This window comes from Buteo buteo, chromosome 19 (genome assembly GCF_964188355.1).
Source record: "Buteo buteo chromosome 19, bButBut1.hap1.1, whole genome shotgun sequence".
Classification (NCBI taxonomy): Eukaryota; Metazoa; Chordata; class Aves; order Accipitriformes; family Accipitridae; genus Buteo; species Buteo buteo.
Genome location: NC_134189.1, coordinates 12,731,699 through 12,752,652, shown reverse-complemented (window position 1 = coordinate 12,752,652; position 20,954 = coordinate 12,731,699). Strand labels below are relative to the sequence as shown.

Below are 20,954 nucleotides of genomic sequence, written 5' to 3'. Positions count from 1 at the left end.
TTTGAAGACTGGGTGCCAATGCTTTTATCTGTAAAAGAGATGGAGGAGCATCTTCATTTCTCCTCTTTGTTATTTTTGCATTATAGACTATAAACTCTTTTGACTATAGGCCATTTATATGTGTTTATGGGTTTGACACCACAAGTCCCAATCTTGATTAGAGTTTCTGAATGCTAATGTAATAAAAAAAATCAGACTTGAATTAAAAGCGTGCATAAGAAAATTCTCCTCCTTCCATTCCAATCTTCTCTAGCAATCAGGCTGAGGAATGAATATTTCTGACTTGCTTTTCCTAAACAGCAATTATTTCTGTACACAGAAAAGATTAAGGCACTATGAACATATTTCTTTCCCATACCTTACTTCTAATAGACGTTTGATGCTTATACCCTGATCCCTAGTCAACTTGCATGCCCTAAGATGGTGATGTGGTAAACTTCATGCCTGAGATGGGTGCCTCTAAGGGACTGAAAAAAATAACACGGACAAACATGACTTGTAACTGCTATTTAGCTTTTTCATGTCTATACTTAATGTATCTATTCTATCAACCTATTGTCTGAATGTTCTGCTGAATACATCATGTATCAATGGGCTGAAAGTTATATCACTTAGAAAAAAAGGGAAGATGGGTAAAAAGGACATATCCTCACTTTTGGGTGTTCAAGCTTACATCACAGGTGTAGAGAATTTTGGTTAAATAAAACAACAACTTAAAGAAAACTATCACGATGCCGCCTACAGTCACAAAGAAAGAAGAAACCCAGATGACAAGTTGAACTGTTTCAGAGCTCTGTCACTTTCAAGCAAACAAGAATGGACTTCTTAGAAAAGTTTTTCAAATCATTCAGAGGGGTTCATAATTTGCCTATCATCAAGTCAATGAACAATAACCATTGCCATCATGTAGAACCTGAAATGTCCTCTACTTAATTGCCCTAATCTTCCTGACACTAAATGCAGAGCAGTTAAATAGTCATAAGATAGAATTAGAAAGACTATTCTGGCACAAGGAAAATGGGAATAATAAAATTTCCATTTTGCTGTTCCAAGTTAGGGATTCTTCACTGCAAATGGTGAAGTAAACAAAAAAACCCAAACAGGTATTACTGCTTAGGAACTTCTCTCTTGGCCCACTGTAAGGTAAGAAAGTGACAGAAAACAGAATCTGTTTCAGGTCTTTCCCAAGATCTACTATTTATACTTGTGATACAAATGTCATGGAATCATAATAAATTATAATTTTTGTTTGGGACATTGAAGTCTAGAAAAAAATATTTGAGCATCCTGGCTCCAACAGAAAGATCAAAAATGCTGAAAAGTGCTGAATCACATTTCATTTAGACAAAAGCAAAACTGTTCATTTGGCTTCACATAAGCCAAAGATTACCTGTGTCCCTACCAGCACAAAGACTTTCAATGCCACTTGTCAGAAGTACCTGAGTAACTAGTATCACAAGCTCTTAAAAGTCATTTTTCTTATTTGTTTTTTGGACAACCATGCCTGAGGAATTTATTAAATCAAAAGAACAAATTGTTCTCCAAACACACCACAGCATCAGCAACTTCTCCTACCATCTCCGTTCCCCTACAGCTCTATCTACCCTTCTAGTTCTATCTGTATCAGCCCTGTTTTTGAGCAGCCAGGTAATGAAAGCACACAGTAAGACACCTTTTTGCTTACAATCTACCAAAATATAGGAATGAAGGCAGAATAAACAGACTTTCCCAAAACAGGCACTCTAAGGTTAAGGCAAGAAAAATGGACTGTTATCTCTAACTTTAACCAGCTCTTTTGCTCCTCTAGTAACTTTATACCATTCTCACCTCTCCAGTTCTGCTATCTTTTTATCCTTATCATTCTTCTCATTTTCCATCTCTTTCAAGATTTCCAGAAGACGATCCACTTCAGCTTGAGCCTTGCTAGATTCTTCCCGATACCGTGTTACCTCCCTTTCCAGCTGCTGCATACGATCACTCAGCTCTGGGCTGGCCCTAGCCTCCAGTGTTGCCTCATGAGCCTGTAAGAAAAAGGTTCAAGAAAAAACCACTTCATTCACATGTATGTATTTTACAGATACTATGACAACGGCAAAACACTATCTAGATATCTATTTCAAAACGGCAATATTAATTACTACACAGAAATAAATATACAGTGCATATGCTACTTTTAAGTATGGGAAAATACTTTCTAGGAAAAGAAAAATTTAGAAACAAATTTAATATTTTTAATTCAGTCTAAAAAAATTTAGGTGATTTTTTTGGTCTGAAACAATCAATAGAAGAAAGAAGTAAAAATACAAAAAAAGTTAAACTTCTTTGAAAGGAAAGAAAAAGAAAAGTAAGTGTGAGTGGGTATAAAAATTCCTAAAATATGCTTCTGAAACAGTGTAGAATTAGTTATCCAAGGTATTTTTAACCTAGATAATCTAGAAAAACAAATCACAGGTTAATAGCCTTCAATAACTAGGTCAGTATGCAAAGTGTCAGATTTGCACAGATGGTGCTGATGTACTGAAATCCTTGCTAGTTATCTGAGCTGTACAGACTAGGACTAACATGAGTATGGCTACCTACTGAAATTATTTTTGCTTAGTTATCTAGGAAATACGATTTTTCAGGCTATGGGGACAAAAACATCAGAGGACTGAGGATAAATGACTCTAACAAAGAAGGTGTTGGTTTGGGGTTTGTTTTTTTTTTAAAATGGCTCGGTTTGTTATAAAAATCACTGGTTTTTTTGTAAAATTAATACAACAGTTCCCAAGCATATTAGAGACAAAGAAGAGGCAGTATTTATGCTGTAATTTAAACCAGCAGACTAAGTATTATCTTTTCATTCTCCCCCTGCCCCTCTGCTCTTGGATCTTGAACTGCTATTTGATATCAATTAAAGGTATTTCAGAATTGCTCAAATTTGCGTCAGTGAATAGCAGGTTTGGTGGAGTTATTTTGCTGACCAAGACTGCCTGCAAACTCAGGGCCTTTCTCTTCTCTGAAACAAACCTAAACCAGAAGATAAGACTACAGACTTTTTCCCCCCATGTGTACAAGCTGCGGAAAGTTGTTTTACAAGCTGCCAATATTCTGCTCCAAAGCTCAGTAAGTCTAAACCCAATAGTACAGGACTCTGTTGATTTTAAAGGCAATTGGACAGAACTGCAGCAGCATGAAACTCGGGGTTAGAAGCTGCTGCTTCCAAAGAACCAAACAGCAAAAATACACTTGGCTAAATCTGTTTAGTTATTCAGTAAAATAAGACTGGAGGAAAATATCCGCTCATTGACCCCAACATTTTTGCCTTGAAGTCTCTTGGTTTTAATTAGCTCTGTTAAAGCCAAGGCCACATTCTAGTGAAACCCAAGAGAATCTCGGAGCAGAATATTCTAGGACTGAAGAACATCTTGATGCCTGTCTTTACTGGGACTATGACCTTGGGACGGATCTTGGTTTCCCAAATACTGGAACACATCATGTTCCAAGGCCTTGGCCCTGCAGGTCCTGCCTGAGGGTTGATGCTAAACTGTTTTTGTTTTGTTTTTTTTTAAAGCAGAGATTCCAGAAAGCTGGATAACCTGCACAGTATTTTATCCTAGAAAAAAATGCCTGGCAATCCCCAGGTCTCCCAGGCAGATCTCAGCAGGAGTGCCTGACAACCATAGACCCTGGAAGAACAGAACCCTTTCCTGAGGCAATGCATTTAGAAAGACTTAAAATGCTCCCTACTTCCAAGTGACTTTCAACTCAAACCCCACCACTCCTCTGTCACTGAGCTGTAAGTCTGAAAATCCTGCTCCTGAGCTTCTGAGACTCAGCTCTGAGTGCATCCCCGGTGAGCCTGGAAGCTTTTGAGAAGCCTTTTGGAGTTAGGGCTGCCAATGCTTCCAGGTTCCTTACTGCCCAATAGCACTTCGAATTACATACCCTTGGAAAGGGCTCTCTACAGCAAGTAGAAGTCTAATTAATATGTTGCCAAGATGATGCAGACTCCAGGAGGACATTGCAGTGATGAGACTGACAAGCACGTCGGTGCCACGAACAGCTACAAGCATCAGGGAACATACTTTGCTTTGGAAGGAGAGTGGTGGTGGGTGTTCCTGAAATGCCTTATTGGGATTTCCAGCCTGCAGGAAATCTGAAATACTTGATTTCATTTCCTTTTCAACTATACCTAAACTTCAAACAAAATGCCATCCTTCCTTCCCACATACTGTTTTGCAGGACCTGGGAATACTGTTTTCAGGGGACATCTATAAATCCATGGGGGGGCATCGATATTCTCCTAAGAGACACTATGTATAGAGTTAAGTCTGGTTTTCACCAGACACAGAACCTGAATTCTTCTGCGTTGGATTCAGATATGTTTCCAACATCTAAAATTGTTTGTTTTAACAAATACTCCTCCAGGCTCTTTAAAGTCATCCAAAATACATAATCAGATAATCAAGAAACTTCTTTAAAAAAAGCTAAACCAAAGTTAGGCTGCTAGCCTGGATTACTAAACTCTCTAATTCAAAGTAAGTTATAAGACCTAATGCAATTCTACTGTCAGGACCGTCCTGATTTATATTACTCTGTGCTAATAAAAGCATCTCCACAACAACCCAAGAGACACTACTGAGAAAAGGAAATCAATTTTCTTTTTTAGAAAATTAGCCAACAAGTCAGTGTGTCTGGTTCTTATAGAATGAAAGGGCTATTTACACAACATAAATTATTAGTTAAGACATGTAACACATGTTATTTGTATATAACGCACATAAGCATGGATACTTTCACCTAACACAAAGAGAACGTTATGTGATATGGTGTAAACTGGAGACCACTTCCTGAGTTGTGAATTACTAACTGAGTGACTTTGGTCCATTTAGTGGGTTGTGTACAAAATACGTGCTGCATGACCATATCTAAAATCCTACCGGATTCATTTATTGTATAGGAGAGAAAACCAATGCATTTAGAGGTTTCCCACAAACTCACATCAAGATCTGGAACAGATGAAATTGGCTACCTTCCCAATGCAACATTGTGCAAAATAATTCAGCAGTGGTTTGTTGGTTGTTTTTTTTTTTTTTAAATCGAAAAGAAAGTTAAACACAAATAATGAATTCCTATACTCATAGTCAAAAAACCACATACAACTTCCCCCACTCACCAAAGGTGTACAAAATTTCCAAAATAAGGCAGTAATTTCATTTTCGAAACAGAATCGAAACATAAGGTGACAAATGCACTAAGACAGTTTCTGCTGTATTAAGAGACTATAAGAAGCACATTTTGATAGGTTCAACTCTTAGCTCTGCCTGAGATAGTATTCCTAAACCTGCAACCTCTTAATATAGTTACAAACAAATGTGAAAATGTATAAAAGTATGATAAAAATTAAGTAAATTAAAAAAGCAGCTTGCTTAGGGTGAAGGGAACATTGCATTTCTCCTCTGACAAATGAGAAATAAGGTATGTCTACATAGACCATTGAGTTTAACTGATTACAGACTATTTTAAACCTCTTAAGTGTTACTACTGACCCTGTCATTAGCTCTCCATGTCTGTTCCAGTGTGGACTCAAATAGGTCTATTTAAGCTACTTTCAAGAGCACAAACTTGCATGTTTAGTTCTGCATTGATCTGCATAAGAAACACAGTCACATTTTAGCTAGAAAGCAGCATCTTCTCAAGCCGTGTTTTTTCGCACAGCTCATCTGATCAGTATTAATCTTTGCTAGCGTGCATTCAATTTCAAATTCTAACTGGTTCAGGACCAAGAGCAGTTTAAGCTTACTACTCTGGATATGCTCTCAAAGTTCTTAAGGGGGACTATAAACTAAGAGGTGGTTTAACAGCTTTCTGCTTTTCTGCTCTTAGCCATCATTTCCCATCTGGAATGTGGTAAGTGATGGGGTGAGTGCTTCAGGTACCTAGAGAATAAAAGAAAGAGTGATTGTTCCTCAAATAAATGTACTATAACTTCTATTGCTTTCACAGAAAATCAGATGACAAAGGCAACTTCTACAACTAAAATAAAGATGACCAATGTTTCACAGAAATAACCACTATTTACAGATGGAGAGGAGAGGAAGACAAAACGCATTAAAAAGAGTTTTCTAAGCTGATATTTCTCATGCCAAAAAACTCTTTACTAAGAGAAAAGGTAATCTTATGCAGCTTAAAGCATGCCCGAGGCAGGGAAGAAAACAATAGCACAGATCTAATTTAAAAGTTCTAAAATGTAAATAAAAATTCCAAACATTATGACTAAGATTCTAAATCAATATTCCTAAAAGATTAACTAAATCAAACAGCGAATAATTCACAGCAAACACTTTCTACTTTTACCTATGAATTGAGACAGTAAATTCAGTTTAACATTTCACATACAAATGTTGCCAAGAACTTTTGGCCACAAAGTAGAAGTTCCCAAGAATATGAAATCCCATTTTAATCCACCCTCCTACCTCCAAGTATGCCTCACATCTCTTAAAAATAGTAAATGTACACACAAATACAAAAATATATGACTATTTGCTGCAAAAGACAAACACATATAACCTTTTTCCTTATTTTCCCTATCCTGAAAGCAGGGATTCAAATGATAAAACATGTGTGCTGCCTTATATTGTGTCTTTATTAGTTTCAACAAAATTATAAATTTGAAAAACAACCAGACTTGTTCCTCTTTTAGTTCCAATGCTCTAAACACCATGTACGGTAACAGAACTTTTCAAAAAGGCTATACTGGAAGTAAAAGGCTCAGTGAATTCTCTGATATACTATGTACCAGAAAAATTGAATCTGTCACAAAGAGTTGTTTGTTATCTTCTTATTGACAAAATCTATTAAATGGTTAGTTTCTGTTAACATGACTGTAATTTTTTGTCACTGAATAAGCAAATATTTGGTTGGAATAATTTCATAAAGGCAGCTGAAAGCCTAAATAAGAGTAAGATGCCTTGAGAGAAGCCATTACTGAAAAAAAGTGGTCTCTTCAGAAAGATGTGAGTTCCTATAGTTGTTATTAAACATTAACAATTTGCTCTCTTTGGATGTACACCAACACAAAAAGTGTACAAAGATGGGGGAAATGCCGAGGTGACGGCTGCCTTTGCGAGCATCCTTCAACCCCCCCTACCCATGCTTCCTCTGAACCAGGCTTTATTCAGCTGACCAGAATCTACTATTTTACAGAAACAGAGCTTCATTCAATGCACAGAAAGGATTTACTAAAGTAATGATCAGATACTCAGTACTTGTTTTTTGATATTCAGTGTATGGCTCTATGCCTCGTTTACTCTAAATTACAAAATGACACTGAAAAAAGAGTATTTTTCTGATTTTCTTTCTATCATGCTAATCATGACTGTAGGCTATTTCTTGGCAAATGGTAACTAACCACTTCATAACACCACCAATGGGAAATGAGGATGCATTATTATACCTGTTGTGCAGGTGAAAAATGGAGATGCAAAAATATCCTGCCTTATTCACTCAATGCTTTCCTACTATTTAAAAAAAAATATTTTATCATCTGATTTCTCTAGATGATTATCATCTTCCTTATATATCCCTGGCTCATTCTTGGAGCATTTGTCAAGCAATATTGAAGACTGCAAGAGTCTGCAGACAGTAATCTAGTTATAAAATGTTATAACAACTAGCTCACAACAAAAACCAAGAAAGGCCACACAATGTTGCATTGGCCATTTCCTAGCTTTTGGATATTTTATTTTTCAAAATGAATGTTACCTTAACAAGGATTCTGGGAGGGGTAGAGTAGGTAAGTTTAATTTTTTAGGTATAAGAAAATCAGGGAGAAAACCCCTCCAACCTTCCACTGCATGAGATGATGCTGACATTGTCATAAAACTATATCTCGTCTCCCCAACCTTCTATCAACATTATTTAGACAGATTCAAATGCCACTCCTTTTATTCAGGCAGATTCCACTAATCTACCAGTTCTCCTCATCCTTTTCCTGCCACTTTTTTTTCAGGTTTGGGGGATATTTTTTTTCACAGTTAGTTCTATCCAACAGTACCTGCAGTCCCATGTCTTCTGCGCATATGCAACCCCCTCCTCATACCATGTCTTCCCCGAGTCCCAGGTTCAGTACAATTTTCCTGGTAATCCGAGCCACTCATACCCCCAGCAAAATCCAACCTGTTTTTCTCCTCCCAGTGGTTAACTTTCAGTACTGGCTTCCATACCCAACAGATTATTTGTCCTGACCCATTCTGCACACCGAGATGCTGATTCTTGCTCCTGCTGTATTTGTATTAAGCAGCTGCTTGGAACCAGCACGGTATTTGGTGAATAGTCTACTTAGTATTGCTGCTGCCTGCTCTAACGACCAGACCTAGAAGAGGCTGTGGCAATACAGAGAGACAATGGGAAGGTCTTCCTCCCTCTTCAGGTTGGGGTATAACCACTTCAGGTGGAACCTTTGGGAAGTTTCATTGCTAAATCTATCTTTCTACTGAGCATGTACAAATAGACAATGCATTTAACCTTTAACCAATTTAGATGGATTTAAACAGGGGCATCAAAAATATCTGGTACAAGGACCAAATCTTTTAATAAAAAATTACTAGTGTTAAAAAAAGATTAAAACCAACATATGTCTATATTTTTCCCTGAAAACAGTGGCTGAGAGTTTCTTTCAAAAAGACACAAAACCAGACAAAATCTCAGACTGAATCAAACAATGTAAGAAACTTCAGCAAAGAGATTTAAAAGGTTTTGCAAAACCATAAACAATTGATAAAAGAATCTATTTAATAGGATGCATTAAACAAGTTTAGTTATGGACTGTACCAGTCCAATCTAGAGGTTAGGAGGCTGGCAAATTATTTTAAAGTGGGGGAAGGTATCAATGTACCAGAAAAGTCTTGAGTCTGCTATTCATACCTGAACACACAAAACCTTTGGGGAAAAAAATATTCTCTGTCATGAAATACTAAATAATGAAATCCTTCAAATGCCATATCCACTAATCTTATATTCTGTAAGAAAATTATGTTATTTTTTCCTGATCTTTATGCACCAAATACCTTAGAATATTTATTAATGACTGTTTTTACATACAATAAATAACTCAAAATGCAGTGTAAGAGTTTTTATGCCCTAGTTGACTATTTGTTGTTATTTCTGATAGTCCTAACAGAACGCTTTTCCCTATCGCACCCCACAACTCTTTTCACAAATCTAGTCCCATAAATGCATTGTATTATCTGCTCTATTAAAATAATTTCTAATATGCGATGGGACAAAAACTTAACTATTAAAAGCACCAGCAATTCTCTGACCATCAGACAATGATTGTCAGGCTAGACAGCTACATTTACCCTGAACATTGACAAGAGTAACATAGGTATCAGCCCCCTGAAAGTTTTGTAACACGATTTTTTTATGCACACAGTCACAAGAGAAATCTCTGATGAAAACCACCTTGGATTACATAATTTACGGTGTCAAGATATTATTATACAAACGCTCCTTGAAAGGAGTGCTCTTTGACATCAAACAGAAGACTGGTAATAGGATCTAAAATTAAACTGACAGTACCAGTGAGCTTAATGGTTACACAAGTTTTTAAGCAATCTTTTACTTGCCATAACTTAATTATTATTTCTAATGCGCTGCTGTACATGGTGTTACAGAATACTTTCACTCAGGAAGCTTGATTTCCATAGAAATTCTACATTCTAGCTCTGAAAATGCACGGACAATGGAGATGAAAGAAAAGACACAGGACACTTCAAGCAAGCAACAAAGGGAAACAAAAACATTGGCACAATATTAAGCTGTCCAAACAAAAACAAAGTTAGACCAACACAGCCAAACTGTAAAAGCATCTTAGAAGGCTTTTTTGAGCATGACTGGTTAGACATACTATAGCATTTTGTTTGTATCCATACTATCCATAAGCACTACTAAAGCAATTCACCAACATACTGTGTGTTGGCCCAGATATAAAAGCACAGGTGAATACACATGCAACACAGAAAATTAAATGGGGTTGGCAATAGCCTCTCAGTTTGCCAGGACACTTACTGGCTTGGATGGCTGACTCAATAAAACTTCAGGGTGCTAAAGGGAGAAAGAAGATAGGAAAAGATGGGAAAAATCGGGGATAGGAACAGTGTGGGAGAGAAAAAGAAAAGATGCAACAAGAAAAGAATTTAAAATAATAGCTGTGACATTAATTTACTAAGACAACAGAATCTTAATTTGTGGTTTTAACATGCATTACTACCAGCATTTGAAACATGAGAAACATGGAGAGTTACCCTCGTGCAAGTTCCAAACTTGATCTTGATTTCTCAGTTTAATAGTTTTGTCCAGTCCTCAAATACTTAATGTAGTCCTGTGTTTGGGTTTACAGATGACAGTTTTACAGGTTGAGCAGGACTTTAATTTCTAGTGCTTCACTTATATCAATTGCAAGACAGCTAAATGGTTTAGAAAACTAATTCAGTAACTGACACTATCTGACCAATGAACACAATTGCTGGGTTTTTACTTTTATTTTTACAAGACATCCTGATTTTCCTGGTAGCCTCTTTTTTTCTGAGTTTCTATACTGAATACATCATTTATCAGCCCTTCTTTGCAAAACCAAATCATCAGCAGAGAATAAAAAAGACTATTTCTCTCTCATCTACCAATATTATCAGTAATATTTCCAGTTGCGGCAGGAAATCCATGTTCACAAAAATAAAAAGCATCAGACCCTGTATTAGACTAGCCGAGCTAAATCTTGGGAAACATAGAATTTGGGTCAACACTTCATTCAGTCATTTTTTCCTGTCTTTTGAAAGATACTATCCTCCTGAACTTGAAGGAAGAACACCACAGCAGAAAAAAAAAACATCCTCTGAGTGAGCCTGTTGAATCTCGAGGTATTTTCCTGGCAGGGAATCACTGCTAACATTCACTGATGAAAAGTTCCTAGAACTGCACCAAGGGGCAGTTTGTTAACATATGGTTTTGGACTCTTTCTTTTCTCTAACCTTGATCCCTTTCAAATAAGGAAAACATCTATAGGGAGAAAAACTATGCACTGGAAATGCAGACAGACAAAAATCCACTCATCTTTGCTGGAACAAGTTCTAATACTAGTTGGTCTCTCCCAGATTAGAAAAACAAAATGAAACAAAGCATATTGGCTGGGAAAGACAAGACAGAAAAAGCTAGGAAAAGAGTATCCTGAAGAAAAACAACTAGAAGAAAACTTTTTCACTATAAAGCTATTACATTAAAGCAGAAGTTTGAAAAAAGTGTTTCCTAAGGGAAAAAACCAAACAAATAAACAAATAAAAGCCACACAGCATAAAACCACTTCACAGCAAAACAGGGAGAGAACCCCCTGCGTGCGATTTCCCTCTAATGATTCCATCTCAGCAAAAAGGAGACTGTTTAACGCAGGACACCATGCCATGTAAACAGAACAGGGATTTATGGGTTGCTTTCAGCATTCAGAATCTCCCACAGTATCTCCTGCTGGCAGCAGGCTGACAACTGAGCACAGAAGCAATGACAGTAGAATGATTAGAACATTAAGCTCAGAGATTTGCATAACCATAGTATCATTATTAAAAAAACCCAATCCCGAATCTGAAAAACACTGCAGTTTTATTTGCTAAGACAGGGATCAATGTAAAACAGTCATTAGTAAGAAGAGGAGTAGTAACAATGAGAAGTGGACACCTTGAGTCAGACACTGGAGATTGCTTAGATGGAAAGAAAAATAATACCAGCAACTTTTCAGCACCCCTGCACTCCACTTGGTTAATAATATTTCAGTTTAGTGTAAAGTTAAATACCTTTTACAGAAAAAGTGGAAGTTTGCACTGTTCATGATTTCTCAAAGGCCCACTGTTTAGAGATTAGCAAGAGTTTTTTCCAAGGACTGCCCAAATCTTTTTTATCTAATGGCTTAACAGTACTCCAATTCAGTCTCTTCTGTCAGCTTCTCAACTTCTAAGGCTAATAGATTTAACGGAAAGTACTCAAACTGTTCAGTGGAAATAAGAGGCAAGGGAAACAAGATTGATGTTAGACACATCTCTGGTCAAACTGTAAGGGAAACAACCTAAAAGAAAAAGCTTTTTGCCACTTGCTGTTAAGAGCTACACAAGAAAGTCCTTCCTGCATGTGTCTTATGCAAAACAGCACTGACATAATGTAATAAAACTCAACATAATAAACCTCTAATTTGGTTCTAAACTGAATGCTCTTATGTAGCCATTAGTTTTTAGGTTAATTGTGACAGCTATTTGCAATGGTTAACAATGCAGATGTGTAAAATAGTTTTTAGAAGCTTTAAATTGGAGCTGGATTATCTATCATAATTGTTTTAAGGATGACAAGGAACTAATCCACCTTGAGAATGTCAAACTGTCTGAATAAATATCTGCAACGCATTTAAAGAGAGAAAGCCTTTTAAAAATACATTTTTCTACTTTTCTGCAAGTGACAAAAACACATTGGCAAAATTAAAAACAGCTGGAAAAAAGGTTATTAAAGAAATATCTAAACTTATTCTTAAATATAAAACATATTCAAGCAGTTGCTAACTATATTTTCTTGAGTAACTATGAGTAACCATAACTTGGTTCTAGAAAGCAAGGAGAATCAGTGGTAGAAGTGGGCTCTTTCGTACAGCTTGAGGAAAGCAAATGCATGGTTAATTACATGAAAGCATACCTGGGTCCTAGAGCTCCAATTCCTTTATAGAAAGCCATTGTGGACTGACTTCTTATCACCAAAAAAATCTTTCCCTTGAATTTGAATTTTCCCTTGAATAAGAATGCAGTAGCCCAACATGACACAGTATTTAAAAAAGGAACAAGGTATTGATGACTTTGTCTCAGTAGAACCTGAGAGACTCCTTTAGGGTCTCTGCACAGGAAACAATTGTCCAAATGCCCTTAGTAAGCAGTAACGCCTGAAGCAGAGGAGCAGATATCCAGCGTATTGTGGAAGGGCTTTATACTGCTCATAGGTAATGATAGGCTATAGATTTTCTTTGCTTGTAGAACTGAAACCATACTGACTGAATGATTTAGGTAGCTTCTTTGGATGGGAAGATGTGAATCTATTTGTGTGTACAATACAATAAATGTATATTCATTCTTTTTCTCAGAACCAAATTGAAAATACAGTTATTTGTCCCATAGCTGTCCTGTACAATTAATAGCGCTCTTTACATTTGAGCTATTATCCCATTTTAACCCCCAGGAAAAGGACCACAGGTGGATAATCCACTGTCTTAATTATTTCCTGAAAAAAAGAGATTAGATTATAAAAATATATGATCTTATGAACTGGCTCAGTGTCCTTAAGTGATGTTCCTGGATACCAGCTATTAAGCACAATCCTCTCTAAAATGGAAGGAGCAGAGGTAGGCCTAAAACAATTGCAGTGAAGCACTGTCATTGCAGTGCAAATTAACTGCATGTTTGTCTTTTAGCCAGCAGTGTTTCACCAGATTTTGGTCAACCTCCACACCCACTTACACTACTGATATACTCACTGCTTATAGTAAGGAAAACGATCTCAAGGGAAGCAGTGAAAAGCAACACATTTACAAATGTTAAATAAACAGATGCTTTCCCTAATTAATTGAATTTCCACAACTGGTTTTTCATAACCTAGCTATTTTTATGTGCTCTCCCGGTTAGTACTTTTTTTTTTTCTTAAAGTACTTGTAACAATGTTCTCCACTGCAGCTGTCTACCCACAAACTAATACTATCATCCAATTGCTATAACAACCTCTGGCAAATCTTAGCTACAATATATTCCTCATTATATGTAACACACTGATAAAGGGTAAAACTGCAATTCATGACAGAGAATTAAAAGGAAAGAGTCCTTCAGGACTTCTGAAATATTCACCCACTGTACAGTAGATTGAAAACAGCCTGTGAGACCAATTAAATGTGCACATTATCTTTTCTTGCTATTTTGCTTTGTTGATGCTGAATAAGAGAACTGTTTATTTTGTATAATAAAATTAAAAAGAAGGGCAAACATGGGTCTAGATATGTGTATATAGAGTTTCACTTACAGAGAGTTCTCAGGTGCATTAACACCCACCTTGAACCCATGCAACAGAAATCCTAAAAGATCTTAACTGATGACTCAAAATTTGATCTCACATTCTAGGAACTAGGACAGATTTCCAAACTACAGCAGAGGCATTCCTTCTTTTCCTGGCTAGATGTAAAGAAACAGCTAGAACTCCACAACCCAAGACTTAAATTTCTTTTAAAAATCATGTTGCCTTTTGTCTTGTTCTAATTTTATAAATAGAAGTGTTATCACTATTTATGTTAGTATGTTTTGTGCTTCTTCATCACCTGCTCTTTCAAAATCAGAAAGTTAAATCAACGATCCTCTAAACAGTGCAGTATTTATGCTGCTCACAGCTAAAATAAAGAAAGCTTGCAATGCAAACATAACCAAAAGATTCTGTTCAAATAAATTAGCTTGCTTGTAATAGGGTATTATTCTTCTGAACAGCAAACTCCTACCAACCTATCAGCTGTGACTGGCAATAAGATTAAAACAAAAGATCACACACTTCACTGGTGATACATTCTTTTCATTTGTTTTTATGCATTCCTATGGGCGGGGCCAATCATGCATCTGAATTTATCACATTAACACCTACAAGCATTGGTAATTGATATGTGAAATGTTTAGCCATTAATTTTTTAGCTGTTACACCAGTTTAATGGCACAATTACTGCTATGAACCGTTCTGAAGCAGACTAAGTCTCTAATTCTCAGTACCTCTTAAAAAAAAAAAAAAGCCAACAGCACTGTTACTGCAAGTAAATGAAGTCCAAAATTATCACCAGTGTCTGAATGTTACTTTCTGATGGGCTTAGCTTATAATATAGTTTGCATGGACACAATTTCACAGTTCTTGCTGAAAAGCAATTCACAGAACCCGAAGTTTTCTGTGTAGACACAGCCAATTTGTCTAACATATGAATGTTTACACCACATATATAGATATGAAGTAAACTTACCTTCTTCAATTGAGTTTCCATCTTCAAACATTCTTCCTTTTTCTGTTCCAGTGCAATTTCCAGTGTCTTGAGTCTTGAATCTTTCTTCAGTCCTGATGAAGCTAAGGATGAAGCATGTTCCTTCAGATCCAGTAAGGATGACTAAAATAAAAGATGTAAAATAACTATCAAGGAAATACTCCTTATGTGCAATAGCTAGTTTCTTTTTTGTCTTATTTTCTTCCTATCCCTTCACACTATCTTCAGGACCCAACTTAGAACAAGGTATTTTGTCAGGATGTTCATGTCACTGACTTAAGACAGCTTGATTTAATTCAGGTTTTCAGGATCAAAATAAAACAAAATAATTTTTAAATCATTTTTAAAGATGGGACATTCTGTAAACTGGAACTTGTGCTTCAGTGACAGTCACACTTAAGAAAAATTGGTTTTAAATAAAATTGTATTTAAAAATCATATCTGGTTAGTAGATTGGGCCACTGTATCTAAAACTGAGAGCATTCAAAGCTTTTCTATATACAGCTGCTATGGGGTGAAACTGATTCATGCTACCTATCTCCAGAAGACATCTCAACTTCTTGTTTTCTGAATAAATTTTGTGGGTTTTTTTCCTGTCAAATGGTGACTTCCATGTAGACGAAATCTTAGCCCTTCCTGGTGCATATTTTTTGTATTGTTTTACTTTGATAGTTTTGAAAAAAGAGTTTTGAAAAAAGACTGTAAGTAGACTTGAATGTTACAATTCCAAGACAGGAACAGAGAACGTTTATCTTTCTCTAATATAATTAGGTTAATTTGTCTAACCAATGGGCTCATTACCAACAACCAACTCAATTATCAAAAGGGACTCTTCAGAGTCAAAGGAACTAGCTGTATTATTTGCATAAAGGAATAAACATTATGTGCATGCTTTTGGCACCCACAACTTTGATCAACCTCTGTCCTTTCCTCCCTGTATTTAGACAGGAACAAGCTTGTTCTGTGCCTTCAGCTGTTTATAAGCATAGCTCCAGTAAATGCTATCATTGACCATCAGTCATTCACTACTAATACGATTAACTGCTGCAAATAAGGGGACTTGAGTGCTATCCATGAAAAGGTGGTTCTGAAATATTTATGCTTTGAAAAATTCTCAGACAATATACTTTACTAGGGAAACTTGTTTAAGGACCATTACTATAAAGGAACAATTTTCTTCACCTCAAATATAACACATACATATGCAAGAAACAATTCTAACACAACTGATTCATTCGGCTGGTCAACCTCTTTCTCTGTGAGATCTCCTTGTAAAATGCTGACTTTCTCTTTCAGGTCCTTAATGTCTTTTTTGTAGTTGTCGATCTCTTCCTGTTTTTCTCGTTCATCTCTGTCACGTTGCTCCTTTAGGCGCTCAATGGTCCTTTCCTGACAAAAGAAAGCACTCTGTGAAGAAAATCCCTCTTAGTCAGTTCAACTTCTGAGACTTCTTATCACAATGCTTCTTACACACTGTAGATGAGGAGGAGGAGAAGTGTAGGGTATTGCCATTTTCTTTTCTTTACAGCTGTAAAATGGACCCTCAAGAAGGAGGAAACTTGGGAAATCTACAGATTCATTGCTAAGAAATACCAGGCATTCCGTATCTCTGAAAATTCACAGTACTGTTACAACACAACACAATTTACCTGGTTCTGATAATAAAAAATTAACCTAGACCAAGATACATTACATATTGCTTCCTTACTTATTTAAATCTTATTTTTCCAAACTGTAGAGTTAAGTCTGTGGTGCTTCAGAGAGGAAGGGCTGTAGTGCATATGTGACACCAGGATCGATATACAGTAAGAAAAGGCAACAAAACAACTTTTTGGTACACCAGGTATCAATGGAGCTTTGGTTATCTTAGAAGTTGAAGGTATGCAAGTGAATTCCCCAACCTCAGGCAAAGCTTTACCACAGCTTTACCTTTATAGAACCTGACAGACTAAAGGAGCCGTAACCCCGGTTCCCTGGGAATCAACAAGAAAAGAATTCCAAAAAGTTGCCCCACCAAAACAGAATAGACAAGGCTGTTCCCTCAGTCATCTATCTCCCAAGAATTGGGCAAGCATAAAAAAAAAGTTAGTTATCAGGATAACTAGTTGTTTTGATTCAGTATTGGGAACTAAAACTCCATTTCACACAGCAAAACTTTGAAAACAGATTTGTTATTAAAATAGCTGAGCAAAGAAGATAAAATATTAGCCAGAGTTAAAAAAAAAAAAAAGGAAAGGAAAGGAAAAGAAAAAGAGAAAGAAAAAGAAAAAGAGAAAGGAAAAGGAAAAAAAGGTCAAGAAGCAGCAGAACCCAGAGGTGAGCAAAGAAGATAAAATATTAGCCAGAGTTAAAAAAAAAAGGAAAGGAAAGGAAAAGAAAAAGAAAAAGAGAAAGAAAAAGAAGAAGAGAAAGGAAAAGGAAAAGGAAAAAAAGGTCAAGAAGCAGCAGAACCCAGAGCTGTAAGGGGAGGCACCCCACAACCGCACCAAAGACGCGGCCCGCAACGCGAGGGCGAGGCGAGAACGGCAGCGTCCTCCCCACGAAACGACGGCAAGCGCCCAACGACCGGGGAGCGGCCGGCGGCCCGGCCCCAGCCTCGCCCGCGGCACCGCAGCCGACCCGCCGCCGGCTGCCGGGGAGCGCGGCCCCGCCCGGCGCCGCTCCGCGCGTCCTGCAGCGCCCTCTAGCGAGGGACGCGCCGCGGCGGCAACCGCGCTCGCCGCGGCCCTCGGGGGCGGAGGAGGCCGGCGGGGCGCGGCGAGGGAGCGGCGGGCACACGGGGCCCCGGGAGCAAAGCCGGCTTTGGAGGGGGTGTGGGCAGAAGGGCCTTTCGAAGGAAGGGGCTTAGGCTTCCCCACTCACTTTTTCTGCAAGCGCTTCTTCCAGCGTGGTCAAGGCAGTGTCGGTGTTTGTGGTGTCGGCCTGCAAGGATTTCACGCGATCCTTTAAGCTGCTCATTTGCTTCTCCTTGTCTCTTAGCTGTTCTTGAAGGTTTTCAATCTTAAACAGGAGGAGGAGACTTTAAGACAACAGCAAGCAAAACCATCCAAAACCATCTTAGGAGCCTATTAAGCGCTTAAAAGTATTCTTAAAGCAAAGGAAGTAGGCAAGGGCCTAGTTCCTATAATCCTACATCAAAACATCAAGCCATGCAACCAAAACCATCCAATATTAACAAGGGATCGGTAACCTTTCCGATAATCAGGAAAGCATTCAAAGCAAGAAAGTCTAAATAATATTTACAAGAACACCATAAAGAAAGGGTATTATTCCTAATTTCCGAGGACGTTGGGTACTGTGTGACTGAAGGATGATCAATGTATTAACAGTATGAAAGGAAAAAGGCTGAGAAAAACACTACAGCACATGTAAACCAAAAAAGGCACTTGATAACTAGAGAAATTGTGAAGAAGTATTATTTTAAGTATTTCCTTTGGTACCATCATATTCTTTACTGTACTGGCATGTTGCTTTTTCATCTCATGGTCATTTGCTATATGATGGACTAACACAAAGCGCCATTCCCTGGATAGAAACTACATCAGTCTTCTTTTCTGCGGGTGTAGAATTTGATCAATTCATGAGTTCCACATATATCTTTTGACAGACTGAGAAGACCTAATGCTAAACCCATTTTATACATACATACACATCACAAAAAACAGACACGTTAACATTATGGTTACCCATTGAAAACAAATTTATCAGCAAAGGATTAAACTGGATACAGATTTCTGAGTTGCTTCCTTTTTGGTTTTGTTGCTGACAAGTTCTTCTTGCATCAGCAAACGTATATCATAAACTGCTGAATGACACGTGGCGTGTAAGGTGCCTATCTCCAAAACACTTGTAACAAGATATTCTTCCAAAGACATTTGTAAGAAATAATGTAACCAGACAACCCCAAAGGCTATCTAGTCCAGTTATTTAGTAAACTAAATGAAAGCATTAGCTAGCCTTTTTGCTTCACCTGTCCAACAGCAGTTAGCAGCTCCTCAGTTAGTGGAAATACAGCAACTATCCCCAGGTTTTACTCTTCAACCCTGCAAAAACTGAGCTGCTGTGATTACAGAGCAAATGGCTATTTCGGCACATCCACTACTACTTTGCTATCTCTATTAAAATGACATCTGGAATGTAGGTTTAGAAAATGGTCTAGATCCGTAATGATAAATGTAAAAGATTTTGCAGGAGGGCTGAACATCTAGTTACAAATAATGGTAGATGTGTTACAAGTGGAAGCTAGGAGGAAGAACAACCTACTTCAAGGAAACCCTTGCTAATGTTCCTCTGTACCCCAGGGTCTCAGAAAGAGTCTTCTGGTGTAAGATTTTTCACACCAGTTTTCTTTGTTTCTCTTATTCAAGCCCATGTAAACTTACGATCCAGCTTGGTACACAATCTATGTATTACTGACAGCAGAAGAACTATGTTAAGTGTTTGTATTGTTGTTTAAAGAATAGACAAATCAGTTTTGATTTATCTTTGTCATTAATTTCTATTAGAAAAAAGTATTAGGCCTCCAAGTTATGTGTAAAATCTAAATTTGGGCACAACACAAATGACGCTACAAAACAGATTTTAAAGAGCACCAAAAAGCCATAATTGGTGACATATCACGTGAGTTACAAATAACTGTAAGAACTGAAAAATCCTTCTTCATACACTCGTATCTAATCTAAATATGGGCACAACACAATTGATGCTACAAAACAGATTTTAAAGAGCACCAAAAAGCCATAATTGGTGACATATCACGTGAGTTACAAATAACTGTAAGAACTGAAAAATCCTTCTTCATACACTCGTATCTATTATTTAATGCCTTATTAGCATATGCTTGTAGCCCATGGAGCTTCCAAAAGAACCCTCCTAGTTCCGACTGAAAAGTTCTCCTAGCACCCACATGTACAGCTACCAAAGAGGTAACATCCCCAAGGAGTAGCCTACGTGGCTGCTTTTGACCTTACGAGCTTTCAGTGTCGTCAGCTGTCTAGACAGGCTGGCTGTTTAGACAGCCAACCATGAAAATATACTACAAAGAAGGCTGAGCTATTCTTAGACTCGTGTTTACTTCTGGAGGCAAAACATTCTCGCAAAGGCTCCAACTGGCTGAAGAGGGGATAGTGCAGTGACTTTCTGCTGTGAGCAAACCACACACAAGAGACAGCTAAATAATTCAGCTTCAGCATATATTAGGATGCTTGCCAAGGCAGCACAAGCATTTACACAAGCACAGCATGCATTTTCATGTTTCAGTAACACTGTTTACTGTGACCAGAGTAAGACGACAGCTGTACAACAGTACTATATGACTGCTGCATCTTCCCATTGCAACTGCACTCTCCATTATATAAAAAAATAATAATGTAATGTGTAGAAAGTGTGAACCTGTCTATTCTTTCAGTCTACATGAATACTCTCCAGTCTACATGCATACCATTCATTACTCCAGACTGAAAAGTGTTTTTTGTTATCGTCCGGGGAACAGCATGTACACTGAAATGTTCTAAGTCATACTAGTATCTAGACACTACCTAAAAAACCCACTCTACGTACAACTGTGCCTTTTGCAGGGTCAGATCACTGATAGTCCCCAAAGAAGGATGCGACCCTTAACCTACAGAAAACTGGAACTGGCACAATGTGGTAAAACTGAAACATTTGTATAATAATAGATGCAAAATTTCCTTATGAAATCACAATCAACAATAAAAAAATTGCCTTTATTCCATTTTTCTCCCAAGCCTGCACTACTGTAACAAATAATAACTAAACTATACGTTCTCCAAAATGATATAATCTGAAGAAAGCAAAGAATAGCCTTCACTTTGCCCATATAGTTAATTAATGAAGAATTTTGCTCTTATGTCCTTGCAAGTAGTTTGAAATC

The 20,954-nt window shown here is 37.4% G+C and overlaps 1 protein-coding gene across 2 annotated transcripts in view; it reads right to left on the bottom strand.

Annotated features, from left to right (window-relative positions):
• Nucleotides 1-20,954, bottom strand: part of ERC1 (ELKS/RAB6-interacting/CAST family member 1) — a 299,516-nt gene that overhangs the window by 169,858 nt on the left and 108,704 nt on the right. For both annotated transcript variants that reach the window (XM_075051104.1, XM_075051105.1), the window contains exons 9-12: nt 17,924-18,061; nt 16,310-16,450; nt 15,044-15,184; nt 1,828-2,021 (exon numbers count right to left, since the gene is read on the bottom strand). In XM_075051104.1, the coding sequence (XP_074907205.1) occupies nt 1,828-2,021; nt 15,044-15,184; nt 16,310-16,450; nt 17,924-18,061 (614 nt within the window). The remainder of the gene's footprint in view (nt 1-1,827; nt 2,022-15,043; nt 15,185-16,309; nt 16,451-17,923; nt 18,062-20,954) is intronic.